The sequence below is a fragment of the Eublepharis macularius genome, chromosome 4 (assembly GCF_028583425.1).
Source record: "Eublepharis macularius isolate TG4126 chromosome 4, MPM_Emac_v1.0, whole genome shotgun sequence".
In the NCBI taxonomy this organism is placed as follows: Eukaryota; Metazoa; Chordata; class Lepidosauria; order Squamata; family Eublepharidae; genus Eublepharis; species Eublepharis macularius.
In genome coordinates, this window is record NC_072793.1 from 108245040 (window position 1) to 108260141 (window position 15102).

Sequence of the window (15102 nt, forward strand, 5' to 3'; positions counted from 1 at the left end):
TCTGAAGAACTGTCTAATTCTGTGCACACAAGGGGGCCTAGGCCTCCATACTGCATGGCAAGCCTTATTTATAATGTAGGGAAATTTCAGTAAACAGCTGATGATATAGCAAGTGGTCTACTAATTTGGGAGGGGGAAGTAGCAAAAATCCAGCGGAATATATACTGGATTGTTCATAGCAGCTTGTTCCTAATTGGTTACCTGGTAGCCTTATGGTTGTTGCATGTTCTTCTTGGTGTACTTCCCAGCCACTGCCCCTTCCATCTCGATCCATAGACATAAATATCTCAATAGTAGTTTGCATATGGCAGAGTCCAGTTGTGTCTGGAGCATAGTGCATCTAATTTTACAATTTGTACATTTTCTTCTTGCATTGTAAAATAATTTTTCTAACATACATCCACAATTTCTTCCTTTAGGATTTAAAGAGATATCGTTTCTATTACTGGTTTTGTTACCCTGCACTTTGTCTCCCAGAAGGCATCCCTTTGGTTCAGCAGCCTGTGTGCCTTGCCACAAGGTTCTCTCTAATTCAGGTACATAAACAAATACTAAGGTATATTTTTTGTTAGTGCTTTTCATTGTCATTAGCTATAAAATGCAAGAATTTATTATTTTTAATGTATGTGGCAAGATTATAAGCGCATGTGCGCGCGCGCGCGCACACACACACACACACAAAAGCAAACATGGAAACCCTGTTTCCTTCCTCCAGGGAGCAGACAATCTGAATTCAGTTTGTTCTTGATATTTAGAAATGCTCCAATCCAACAAGCTTATTTCCGTTTTGGAGTGCTTGTGCATGCAGAAAATTTCCAAATTCACAAGAACTGCTATCTCCTCTCACTTTCCCCTCCATGATGTACATCTGTATGTATGCATTCTATGTAGGGTAGTTGTTCCTGGCCTCTAATGAAAGGAGTCTGGCACTCATGGGTGTCATGTGTATAATTGAATCAGAATGCTTTTTAAAACTAAGTTTGTTCCTCTTTCTATTTGTAAATATTTTATTTTGACCTTGACAAATGTTTGCCTCGTGTTACATAGCAATTGTGTGATTCAGTGTTATAAAATCACAAGAGTAATGACTTTTTTGGAATAGATTTGCAGTTCGTTTTCAGTGGATACTAAACATATTAAAAGTTTTCTAGGTATTTTCTGTCTATGGAAAATAGAATGATCACCGTGCTAATGAATCAAAATAAAGATGACCTTGTCAAATGGTGACCTGTTCTTCAAGTGTTTTGTGTAATGTGTTTCTAAAAGGCATGATTCTGCAGGGCTTTGCTGTCTCTTACTGTATGCTAGTGTGCATTAACACAAGAAAGACGCCCCAATTTCAGTTGACAACTCAAGGTCTTGGATAATGTAAGTGGTAAAGAAGAGCTATTGGTTATTAACAAAGTAGCATAAGCTGAGGTATGTTGGCTACAACCTATAATGATGGGAAAGCTTTGTGCATTATATTCAGACAAAGTTAGATACATTTTAGATAAAAGTTGAATGGTTCAGAATTACATTGTATGGGTTTTGACAGTGGAGCTTCCATAAGCATTTAGTGCTGTTTGATTTCTAGAGCAAGTTTGTCCTCTGCATCCTTTTGAAACTCCAAGTATGCCAAATATGTTTGATAATTTGAAGATTCTATTTAACCATGTCTGTCACTGTGAGGCTCCTCCATCACTGGCACCCTCTCCTGATGTCCTTCCATCCTACCAGCTCTCCAGGCAGGTGTCCTCCAGCCTCAGATGGGCAGGGAAGGGGGTTGCACCACCTTGTTCCTTCTCCTGCCCTGGGAGTAATAGCACACTCTAGCTGTCTCTCCCTGCAAAATCCTCCTCGGCCTTCATGGGAACCTGAATTTAAAGGCCTCCCCTTGCCCCACCTCCCTGGCTCTGCCCCCAATCGCCACCCAGTCTCCCTGACTGGCCCTGCTCCCAGCCTATCTGATAGGAGGGCTGGGTAGACTCTGCAGTCTCCTAGCCCCACCCACTCCATCCCCACCTAGGGTGGGGCATTTGGTCTGCTCTCTGCCTGGCTCACCCCTGCTGCTTCTGAACCCTCCCCAGTGGCTCCCTTGGCATCTTGGGGCCTGTGCCTGCCTGGCTTGTGCTGACGGCAATCTCCTGTGAGCCTGGGTGAAGTGGAGCCATCTGGGCAACTGCAGGAGACAAGTGTGTCTGCTGAGTGGCTGCAGGCTGTTCCCCAGAGTTGTGTCTGGGTGTCGGCTGCAACTGGCCTAAGGGTGGGAGAGGCCTGGAGGCCTGTAGGGGCTCCTGCAACTGAGGTACTGCCAGAGGCTGTGCTGCAGAGCCTAAAGGGGGTGTCTGCTGCTGCAGGGCTGGTGGTGGGGGTGGACAAAAGGCTGGCGTCGCTGGACAGTCACCTAATGGTTAAGTCATAGCAACCTCTTTTAAGTGCAGGCACTTGAAGTGCCCCTCCTTCCCAGGCCTCCATGTTTCTCCATGAAAGGTGAAGCTAGCATACTAGCTTACTATGTCTGAAGTAGTATAGCTAAGATGAAGGCTTTCTGTTTCATCTAGGGTTGTGCGCTTCGGGAATCCGATTCGAGTAAAATACCCGAATTGGACCCGATCTGGAAAGCTTCGGGATTTCCGAATCGGGGGCAGCATGCTGGCCCTGATCTGGAATTCGGGAAGCTTCGGGTTTAAATGCCCGTTTCCCTGCCACTGCCAGCAGCAGGGAAAGAAGCATTTAAAGTCCTGATTAATCAGCTGCTCGTCGGGGGCTTCCCCAACGAGCAGCTGGGCGCTCTGTTCGCCTACCGATGTCAGGGCCAAGGAGCTATTCGGCCCCGACACCAGGGGGCAAAGGAGGTGGCGGGGATGCTGCAGGCTTAAGCCTGCAACCCCCCCCCCCTGCGCCGGGCGCTTCATTTGCCCGACACCGGTGGGCAAGCGAACGAGGTGGCGGGGAGGCTGCAGGCTTAAGCCTGCACCCCCCTACTGGGCGCTCCAGTCACCAGCCGATGTCTGGGTCAAGAGCTCCTTGGCCCCGACACCGGTGGGCGAGCGAAGGAGGCGGCGGGAGGCTGCAGGCTTAAGCCTGCCCCTCCCCGCTGGGTGCTCCATGCGCCCACTGATGTTGGGGCTGAAGAGCTACTCGGCCCCGACACCAGGGGGCGAAGGAGGTGGCAGGGAGGCTGCAGGTTTAAGCCTGCACCTCCCCCTGCCAGGCGCTCTGGTCACCCGCCAATGTCGGTGTTGAGGAGCTCCTTGGCCCCGACACCAGGGTGTGGAGGAGGAGGCAGCGAGGATGCAGGCATAAGCCTGCACCTCCCCGCCGGGTGCTCCACAGCCTAGGAAAGGTAAGTGGGGGAGCTGGGTGTTGTGGGGTTTTTAAAGGGCCCTGGGGCAGGACAGGGCCCTTTAAACTGTCAGATGGCAGGTGGCAGTGGGGAATCCCCCCTGCCGCCTGCCAGCTGATAGGGAAGGGATTAAGTGGGGGGGGGGGTTGGCAGTGGGGGGGTGGCGGTGCTCAAAAACCCAGCCCCCTGAATCACTTTGGAACGCTCCGAATCTTTACGGAGTATTCCGAGGCAATTCAAATACCTGAATCCAAAGTGGCTTGCTGCTTCGGGTTTGGGTATTTCCAAATGTTTTTCCTGCTTTGGGTTTACTAATTCCGAATATTTTCAGCATGCACACCCCTAGTTTTATCTAGTATCTCTGGTATACGGCAATTCCTCAAGTGCTGAAGTTCAATGTCTTCCTCACCTTGATCCTCCCATTGTGTCTATGAAACTTGCACAAATTGAATCTCAAGATGTGTCCATCATTGCCTAGAGTAAAAGACAGTTGGCCCTTTAAATTGCATCCACAGATGTTGCCTTTTGTGTGTGTGGATGTGTGCATCTTTGAAGTGTGCAGTTAATTGTGAAGTCTAGATGAGTCACTGCAGGCTAGGAGTCCCAGAAATAATACTGGGAAGTTAATCATACTATTTGGGAACAGCATTGGTTGAAATGTTTAAATTAGAGACCATTTATTAAAAATTTAAAGAGGTTTTCTTGTGATTTGAAGACAGTTGCAACAATGCAACAAACAATTTACAACACTTTGAATATGGAGTCAGAAATACCAGATTTACATTCCCCATTTGCTATATTCTGCTACAGAAAGCAGTAAAATGCTGAAGAATTTCCTAAAACTAATTCTGTTTTAATTCTTAAGTCTGTCTTTGCTGGGCACCATCTAGTTCATTATATTTGGAGTCTTTGTTGATACTGATACTAACCCTGTAAATCACATACAGAGAGCTTTCTTGTATTCTAAACTTTGTTTCCATCCTCCAACACAGCACCATATTTTTGAGCTTCTTTTTAAAAGTGTTGTTCTGAGCTTAGTTAGTTAGAAATAAATCCTGTTGAAATCAGTGGGATTTATTTCTGCTAAATGTGCCCAAGGTCAAGGAACTTTCTTGCATTTAAGTGTTATGTGTTTAGGTGCTATGAATAACTGGTGCTGAGGGAGCTGTATTCAGGTAACTAGATTTCTGATTTGTATGCATATCAGCCTGCTACTCAGACCAAAATAAGAGACTATTCTATATTTCAAAATCTCTGAATCAGTGGGACAGAAAAAGTTGAATTGAAACCTCAGTAGTAGTTTAAGCTAGTGATAAAAGCAAACCCATTATATACAATTATATACTGGCTTATGATGATTACGATGCTTATAAAGTTTAGTATGTAGAAAATTGCAACATTTGTGTTTTAGCTCTCCACAGTTTTCACTAAAACACTTAAACAGTTACTAACAGAGAAATCCTAAGCAGAGTTACTCCAGTCTAAGCCCATTGATTTCCATGGGCTTAGACTGGAGTAATTCTTCTTAGGATTTCACTGTAAGTTTCCTGATCGGCTAGACTATTTAGCAAATATATACATCAGTGTTAAAGTACTGTGACCTGATCTTTTTTTCTTTCAGATTCAATCACTTCAAAGTGCATATGATGAACTTTGCCAGAAAGAAGGGCTTACAGCCTTGCCTTATTTTTTAATCAAGTGCCATGATGATTCAGTCCTTGTATCCTTGCTTAAGAACTGGGATGATTTCTTCCCTGATCCAAAGCAGAAAGTAAGTAGTGGTGCTAACATGAGATTCTATGAATGAAAATTTTCAGAATAATAATTCATGCATTTGATTCCATTTATTTGTGCTGGCTTATGTTATATGTAGTCTTTGGAAAAGAAATTACAAGATTCAGGCTGATTCTTTTTGTTGTTGATGGTGAGAAAAAGAGCAAAAACTCATAGGCTTGTTGGCTGTCTGAAAAGGGACCTTTCAAAAGTGATTAGGGCATATTTGGAACTCAGATTTAAATCTGTAGTTCCTGGTCCCAAGGCTGCATGTTATTTATGTCTACATCATACTTTTCCACAGCTTGGGGAAGAGCTCCATCTTGTTGCATTGCACAGAAGATGTTAGTCTTTTTCTATAAAATGGTCCTTCAGTTCAAGAAAAAATTGTAGAACTAACTATACTGTTCTTTGGAATTTTCTTCCTTAAGTAAATGTTGCTTGCTTACAAACTGGTAACTGCATTGAACGGTAAGTTCCAGGGAAACGTGAAGTAATTTGACAATGTGCTGCTATAACATTGCAATTATATACTTTTAAGTATGTCTCTTCTGCCTGTTTATGCAATGTAGATGATGGCGTGGAGTATTTACAATAAATATGGGTAGCCCTCAGTAAATGCTAATCTTCTTATTTCTTGCATTGTGTTAATGTGAGCAATTTCTTTTCAGGTAACACTTGCTGTTTATGACCCTTGTAACTTTGCACAGTATCCAGGATGGCCACTGAGAAACTTACTGGTCCTGGCAACACAGCAATGGTATTTATTATTAAATGCTGCCTTCATTGTAACTTTCTTAAATGCCTTACCTGTAAGTACATTTACTAGGAAGTAAGGTTCATTGAACTTGGTGGAACTTGCTTCTAAGTAAACATGTAGAATTGAGGTTTAAGGTTTTTTTGTCATGCAAACTTCTTTCTTGAATGGCACAGTTAGCTGTTGTTAATGCGTTAATTAAAAAATAAGCGCTATAAGGCTTTTTGAAACCAATGTAGTATTGTATTGTGTCTGGCTAGGCTCGGAGAGACCTGGATTCAAATCCCCACTTGGCCATTGGCCAGGATGCAGAGAATCACACAATTAGGTTTGAACTTTTAAAAACAGGTTACTTTAAGACACAAAGTTCCTTTAGCATTGAATACCTGAAGCTATTCTTTAGATCTTATATTATTTTTAAATACCTGGATTATAGTTATGGCCTCCAGTCAGCTTTAAAAAGGGGCTAGACCTGTAGTACTCTGGAGCTCTCGATGAGCCACATTCTCAATTACCATCAACCAAAAGAGCCACCTAACTGCTGCCCACCAAACACAGACACATAGTAAATGATATAACTATAACCCTTTAAATTACCAAAGTATGTCTGCACACACAGAATTGTCTCTTCCCGCCACTGTTGAACCTTGGGTATTTGGAGTAAGGGGAGGGCTTCTGTCTGCCTTCCTGCTCTCTCCTCATTATGAGGCACAGCAGATTGGATGAGAGCATGAGACTGCCAAGGCACACCTCTTCTGGCTATGGAAAAAAGACATTAAAACGGACACCATGTCACTGTGGCCAGATCGCTCTCCTCCCCTCAGCTGCCTAGGTGTTGGGATGAAAGAGCAAAGGCTGAAGGGTTGGAGGTTGTTGGAGAGGATGCACCTTCCATCCCAGCATGAGGTTTGCAGCTTACCTGTTGTCCAGTCTCTCTGACTGTGGCAGTTTCAAGATGTGAACAACCTGAATCCTACAAACCCTACAAGGCAATGGCCTTGCCCACCTGGAACATGGACAATAATCTCATGCCAGAAGAGCCGCAGTTGGGATGTAAAAGAGCTGCATATGGCTTTCGAGCCACTGAGTGAGTATCATTGGGTTAGACAGATTTATGCAGAAAAGGTGCATCAATGCCTATTAGCCGTGATGACTAAATAGAACCTTAATTTTCAGAGGCTGTAACCCAGTGCCTTACCAGTGCGTGGGGGGCATAATGGGGACGCCTTTGACCTCTGTGCCCTGCTTGTATGCCTTCTAGAAACATTTACTCAGCCAGTGTGTGAACCAGAGTATTGGACTAGACGGATCACTGTAAGACTACTTTTACATTCTTATGTAGGTTAATTTTTACAAAATCAATTATTTTAATAAATACAACAGAAAATGAGAAGAGAGCATCTTATTGTTTTGCTGAGGTAGTAAAAGATCAAGTTACCATTTATGAAATAAATTATAAAGAATTTTATATAAGGTTATTTTATATTAACCTGGTTTGATTTGTTGTAGAGCATGCCATCAACAAAAATGGGAGAGATTACACAGTTTGAAAGATTAAGAGATTTGGCCTCCATGCTTTGCTTGTAAGTTTTTAAGGGGCATCTTCTTGGCTACTGTACGAAATAGAATGCTACGTTAGGTGGACCGCTGATTTAACCCAGCATGATGAATGCTCTAACCACGTTTTGAACACATACCGCACAACTACTGTCTACCAGAACATTTTAACTGAATGCAAAGGGAAGCTTGCTTCCACTGTAGTTAAGAAGTGCCAGTGATGCAGAGGTATGAGTGTGACTGAATTTTTAAAAAATGGAAACAGAAGATAGGGTTTCTGTCTTACAGTTCTGTAGCTCTAGGAGTCAGTGTGACCTGTGCTTCATTAATGGTTGGATAAATAAATAGTTGAGCCATAATTGATTTGTGTTGCCGTTTAATTTTTACTGAATTTACAATGTTGATTTAATTAAGCCTTAACTGAATTTACAATGTTGATTTAATTAAACTTTAACTTGTAGCGTCATTCGTTGGATATTTATATTGTTGACTATAAAGCTTTTGTCCAGTGACTAAAACTAGCACAATGCCTGCAGAATATAAATAGGATACCATTCAATCTAGCCTATTTTTTTATATAAATGTGAAGCTGCATGATGGACGAAGAGCAGTGTTAATAGGGAGACAGGAGAGTTTTTAGGCTGATTCTTGGGACTTTTCAGTAGCTTGGATCTCACTGCAGTTTAACTATTTGGAAACCCTTAAAGAAGGCCTCTAAAATGTGTTGTCCAGTTGGGAAGCACTTCTTCAGTAGCGAATTGTTCCAAATGGAAAAACTTGTGTTGGACTTCAAACATGAGATTCCTAGAACACACTACAGTTAATAATGATTTCTACTACTTTTGTGTGGCTGTTCCTCATTACTTGTATTACAAGCAGACTCAGGGTGGAGTGGGCTTCAGTTTTCCCTGTATCCTCTTATCAGTACTATTTTTCCTTTCTTTCTTCTCTGCAGCTCCCATAAACTTTCCCATTTCTCCGCTTCCTTCTTTCCTTCCCAGTCAACAACCAACTTTTATTTCCTTAGGAAACTTTTATGTCACCTCTCCAGGAAACCTGCCCAAGGTGACGTACAAAATAAAAATAATAAAAGCAAAATATTAAAATTCATTAATTAAAATTCATCATTAAAGGTAAGAACTAGCACTTTGAATTGAGCCTGGAAACAAATGGGCAGCCAGTGCAGATCTTTTGGCATCAGGGGCGGGGGGGGGGGGGGGGATGATATGATTCCTCTGTCCTGTCCCTGACAATAGCCCGGCAGCTGTATACTTGGTTGTAATCAGAGCATGGATCACTGTGCTCTGATCATGCTTTTTGAGGAATGGCCATATCTGGCCTATCAGCCAAAGCTGATAAAAATTACTAAAGGCCGGAGAGGAGATCTGGGCCTTTAGGTCAGGATCCAGCAGTACTCCAAAGCTATGAACTTGTTCCATCAGGGGAATGCAACCCCTTTCAGGTCAGGCTGACTCCTCAGCCATAGAGCAGCTTTGTCATTGTCCAGCAGCACCTCAGTCTTGTCTGGATTGAGCTTCAATGTATTGACCCTCATCCATCCCATTACCAGATGGCATCTGTTCAGGACTTCCACAGACCCACCTGATTCAACTTTTAAGGCAAAGTAGAGGTGGGTATAATCTGAACCTTACTCCAGATCTCTTGATGATTTCTCCTAGTGATTTCATGTAGATGCTAATCAGAGAGCAAGAGTCCAATAACACCTTTAAGACTAACAGAATTTGAGCTTTTGTGTATGAGCTTTTGTGAGTCACAGCTCAATGCTTCAGCTATTGGACTCTTGCTCTTTTGTGCTGCTACAGACAGACAAACAAATCTTGATCTATCTCCATGGGGGACAACTTGGAACCCTGCGAGGCTCCATAGCATAAATGCCGTGGGTTCCAAGCAGCAGTCCCTCAGCACCAACTTCTGGAATTGGCCAGTGAAATAAGAGCAGATTAACTGAAGCACAAAACACCCAGTGCTGCAGAGAGGTCCAGGAGAATCTACAGAGATGTAATCCCCTCTCTCCCTCAGCAAAGATCATCCATTAGGATGACCAAGGCCATTTCTGTCCCAAACCCAAGCCTCAATCCATATTGAAATGGGCCTAGATAATCTTATCTCCTCTAAGACTGACTGAAGCTCCATGTTCACCCCCCACTCAATGCCCCAGACACAGTTTTATATTTTATATGCTACCCTATATCATGTGCTATCCCTCCCAGATTTAAATTATTTATTTACTTCATTTATTTCCCAACTTTCCTCTCATTTGGGGACCCAAAGCAACTTGCACCAATCTCTCCTCCATTTTATCCTCACAACAACCCTGTAAGGTATATTAGGCTGAGAAAGTGACTGGCCCAAAATCACCCAGTGAGCTTCCATGGCAGAGTGGGGATTTGTACCTTGGTCTCTCAGATCCTAGTCTGGCAGTCTAACTACGTCGGTGCTCAGTTTTCCCTACTTCTGTCCTCCAGCAGCCTTTCCCTGGGAAAAGTGTGGCCATGGATTAAAAGTTAGCAGGTGAGTTGTATGGTAGCCACTGCCAGGCCCAGCCAAGTCATGCAAGTTGTGTGGAGGCTGCTGCTGGACTCATATATGCTGTGCGGCATCAAGTTGTAGCCACTGCCACAACTTGATGAATTGTGGAAATTACATGGTAGAAAGTTGTCTAATGGTTGCTGCAGGGCCTGACCCTCCAGGGAAGGAGAGAAAGGAGCATTGGTGCACTGGGTGGCCCTCCCTCCACCTTTTACTGACAGAAATCATGATTTGAAGGCTGGTTATGTTGTTGTGGTTGCCTAGCAGCCCTCACAATGGCCACTGAGATCTCCTTTCTTAAAGGTACAAGTGCTGCTTCTATTATATTTCAGGGTTTAACACTTCAATGTGTCTGTGCTTTTAGGTTTCAGATTTTTCTGCAAACTTGGGGCTGTTTTCAAGTTTGTAGGAAGATTTGTCTTGGGATTTAAATATCCACAGAAGACCCCATATTGAGATCTAAGTATATTAATAATCTTCATGTCTGGCAATTGGCTTTGATATATTAGGCTCACATCTTTTACAAAGATTTAATTGTTAAACTGAAATGTCTACTGAAGCCCCATCTCATTTTTTTTTGCACTGCTGCCATTAACTTAGGGTTCTTGTTACTGACAGGGGCAATCGTCTCCATATAGTTGAAGTGATCTGCTTCAGGGACAGGACCATGCAAGGAGCAAGAGACATTTCACACAGCATAATATTTGAAATAAAGTTTCCACAAGTGATGCTGAGTTTAGGTAACTCATTTTTTGAAAGGTGGGGCTGCATGTTCTGAGTACTGAAGTTAATACTTCTCTTGCATTAGAGGGTTTTATCTTTCCACAAAGCTGTGAAAGAAGTTCACTCCTGTTCTCATGTATGTTAAAAGCTGCTTAGCAGTTAAGGAATATTCTGCAAAACAACCTTAAAAATGTGTATCAGTTTTGATAGACTGATGGCAAGCACAAAAAAGAGCATCTTCTGTCATTTCTATGATGGTGTATTGTCTATTACTAATGCAGCTTTTCTTAGTAGTGTTACTATAGAATTTATGCCAGATAATATTGGTGGGAAGCAGCTGCTAGAATTTTCAGTTCATTATAGAATGGAATATTTGATATAGCAGTTAAACCCCATTGTTATGCTGCATTCTCCAAAAAGTAATTTCCCATTAAGCCCCAACTACTTTAGCCTGTTTGTGATTCTTTGGGACCCTTATTATTACTTGTTTCTAAGACATAACTGAATCATCATCATCGCTATTTCATTCTCTAATGATAGCATTATTTTGGCCTACTGAAGCAGTTTAGCAACAGAGCACTGATTCAAATTGAACACATACATTGACTCATACTACATGGGCTACATGGGCTACATTAGCTGACTGAGAACTTAATGCAATGGTTGTTGTGGGTTTTCCGGGCTGTATTGCCGTGGTCTTGGCCAAGACCACGGCAATACAGCCCGGAAAACCCACAACAACCATCGTTCTCCGGCCGTGAAAGCCTTTGACAATACATCAAACTTAATGCAATGTTTGAAGCTCCAGTGTTACTAGCAATAATGACAGTTACTACATAATAAAATATTTAGCAGAGCATAACCTGCATGTCTGTGAATACATGAACTGACAACATGCTATAATTTGTATAGACTAAGTGTGTGTGTTATGTGAGAATTCAGGCTTGATTTGATCTAGTACCCACTTATTTTTCTTTTTGGCCATCTATGGTACCTGCAAAACTCTCCTTGAGCACCACATTTCATATTAATAGGCTATATATATACACAATATAATCACAATCTGTAGTGGAAAACCTCCCTTTCTCAGTCTTTTTTGCTACAGTGACTCCTAGTTAGATCCTAGTTGGATCCAGCACAGTATTTCTATGAGAGTGTGGACTTCTTTCCCACAGAGCAGTTTTCATGGTTCCCCCCCTCCAGTAACAGCCCAAATAACCCCTCCTGTTCTCAGGAGTAGGATTTCAGGAAACATTCTGGATTGCTCTGAAAGTTGTGATCTGTGGACAGAAATCTTTGCACCGCCTTGAAATGCTGCGGACAGAAAGCTTTGTACCGCCTTGAAATGCTGTACTGGATCCAATCCAATATGTTCTATATGGAATACTTGAGTTTGGGGCTGGCTGTCATTAACTGGCTAGATTAAAAAGAAGTTTTCTTTGAAAATTCTATTGTAAACTTGGATAATAGCAATAATTTTGTAGTATTTGTTACTAACTTTAAAATCCATCCCTCCTGAGGTTTTTTCTTGTTTGCAATTTACATTCATATTCTTTAATGTAGTGCTCTGATGTTTTTGCTTGTTTCTGGCCTGGTAATGCAGATTGCCCAAAAGCTGTTGGATGGGAGAAAAATCAAAAAGGAAGTATGGGTCCAAGAATGGTGAATCTAAGCGAGTGTATGGATCCCAAAAGGTATGCGTTGTTAGAAGTCTTCATGATCTAATCCCAATGGACACTAGAAGTATGTGTATGTATATGTGTATATATACAGGGTTGTTGTAAGGCTGCTAAAGAAAGGCAGCTAAAGATCCACTTGGCCGGCTCCTCTTGCAGCCTTTTCTGCAGAATCCAAATTAGTGGAGATAGAAAACAATTTTATTTTAATGGATAATTAAATATAATGTTCCTTTACAGAACAGGACAGTACCAGAGGAATTGCATGGTGCCCATCCCTGCTTTTGAGTAAACTGACAATATCAGTTTCCCTCTAGGCCATGAGTGTCAATTCTACTCACACTTCACGAAAGGCTTAAATGTAGTAACTAGTATGTAAGATGAGGGTTAATCCTTTAGAGAAGGTTGAAACTAGGGGACCGATTTGACTTTTCCTTCACTTATTCCATAATACTTACAGTACCAGATTCTGTTTCCAAACTTAAAACAAAACTTCATTTTGTCTTTTAAGTAAAAGTATGAAAACAAAGGGTGGCATCTTAGCCTATAAGAGAGTTGCTGATATATGGCATCATATGTTTTGTAGTCAGGTACAAAGCACAAGCCATCTGGCCAGTACTTCTTTTGAACCAGTGTTTCAAATAACCACTCATAAATCTCCGTATGTTTAGTAATTTCTTCCATTCAGCAATTGTCGGATAGTGTTACAAGAGGGTTATATTTTAGATTGTCTCGATAAAACCACAGCTTTTTATCTTTTCTACTTTAATTTTTTAATGGGGAGAGCGTCCATGCTTTAAATGAAGATTATGAAAAAGATACTTCATGTACTGGCTCAGAGGATGTTCATTTTGCTTACATATTTAATTTAATTTAATTTAATATTTATGTTTGAAAAACACTAATAATGGGAAATGATAAAAGTACTAATTGGATAGTAATTTAAAATCTGACAGGGTCCTTTCAGTAATAATGTGTTATACAGAAACAGTTTTTGCCGAGTATTTATTTAAATTTTAATCATGTTTTGAGATCTTCTTGCTTGTTTTTGGAGTCTTTCATTATTTGTTTCGAACACTAAATTCTTTTCCTGTAGTTAGCAGATCAAATATACAGCAGCATAGGAGATTTTTTTTCAGTTTTATGTGATGGTGAACACATCAGAGGTGAAAAACTGGTGCATAATCTTCTGAGATGAAGTTGCAAAGATTCTGCTTCTGTACTGTCTCTGCTATTGTCCTCCTGTGTACAGAAATTTTTAAAATGGTGGCTTACTTTAACCATTCCAGAGAGGTAATGTAGCATAGTGGCTAAGTAACTGAGCTGCAGTGCAGCATTTCAGTGGTTTGAATCTCTCTACTGCCATGAACTTACCAGGGGGCCTTGTGTAGGCGACTCCTGCCAAAGCTCCCCAGCTGTATTGCGGGGATGACACTGACTTTGTTCACCCCTCTGAGTGGGCACTAACCTGTCCAGAAAAGCAGTATACAAATGAACTGTTATAGTCTACTGGAAGATGCCACCAGACTTGGCTAACAATATTTGTTCCAGCATGAGCTTTTGAGTCAGAGCTCACTTCTTAGTTCTTCAGGTACTACGAAGAATAATTTTCTGCAATTTTTACAAGGAAAATTACAGAAACTGAGGGGTAGAAATGCAGGAGTTGGGAATCAAACCCTGTAACTTTGTCCCCATATATGCTTTAGTGATACTGTTACAGAACTACTTAATATCAAATATACCATCTTGGGCTCATCCACTGACAATTCCAGTTTAATATATGCCATTATGAGCCAACAGTGCCCTTCTACTGTCAACGTGTTGTTATTCCTGTGTTTTGCGGGGCTGAGAAATTTTATCTGTTTTTTTATCTGCCTTTGTTTTCATTTCCTGTCAACATTTGCACTTTATGTGTTCTTGGTTTTACCTAAGGCGGTAAATCCCTTTGGCCGTTTACAGTAAGCTACTATGACACTGGAAAATGTGTTGTTCCCAATCCCTACATAAGAGGGTCAAAGAACACAAATCTGACATAATTCAGAAACCAGTGGGGCACCATTTTAATTTTCCTGGATTTACCATTGCAGATCTAAAAGTCATTGCTTTACAAAAAACAAAAAAGACCTTCTAAGGAAATAAACAATGAGAAAGTGCTGAATTCATCAAGAAATCAAACACCTTCAGTCAACCTGTCTTAAACAGATTGGCTTTCCTTACTGTAATTTCTAATAGTTCAACAAGACCTACTTTTCAGAAACTAATTTGCTGTTCATGTTGCAACATACTATAACCCTTTGCTGATGCCAGATAATTTCCTTATGCTTCAGATAGCTTTTTGCTGGATTTGTTAATCCAATTTAATACTTTTGTTTATCTACATCCCAAGAGAGAGAGGCTGGAACTTCAGACCCTTCTCATCATCTATTATGGGCAGCAATCCCTTCTAGTCTCTTATGTAGACAATACCTGAAAGATTTATGACAGGATTAACAAGTTTGTCTCCCCCAACTCCTCCCTTTCCCTTAAATACATTTCCTTGTACATTTCCATGATTTTGTCTTCATAGTGAAATGAGCTCTGACATACACAAGCTCAGGATTGAGTAAACCTTATCCTTCAAGATTATATAGGACTTCTATTTTATTTATTTTAACCATTTTTACCTTAACCATGTGCTTTAACTCATTGTTGGACTTAGATTTTAAATTTCATTTTTGGCCTTCTAAATCTTCTACAGT

The 15102-nt window shown here is 41.4% G+C and overlaps 1 protein-coding gene across 4 annotated transcripts in view; it reads left to right on the forward strand.

Annotated features, from left to right (window-relative positions):
• The window catches only part of ATG7 (autophagy related 7), a 149656-nt gene that overhangs the window by 12368 nt on the left and 122186 nt on the right, over window positions 1-15102 (forward strand). For 2 of the 4 annotated variants that reach the window (XM_054978494.1, XM_054978495.1), the window contains exons 5-9: window positions 420-536; window positions 4950-5099; window positions 5773-5861; window positions 10584-10705; window positions 12292-12382. In XM_054978494.1, coding sequence (XP_054834469.1) covers window positions 420-536; window positions 4950-5099; window positions 5773-5861; window positions 10584-10705; window positions 12292-12382 — 569 coding nt within the window. Of the gene's footprint in view, window positions 1-419; window positions 537-4949; window positions 5100-5772; window positions 5862-7390; window positions 7442-8948; window positions 9046-10583; window positions 10706-12291; window positions 12383-15102 lie in introns of those variants that run through there. The other 2 variants (XM_054978496.1, XM_054978497.1) reach the window with 2 other exon arrangements.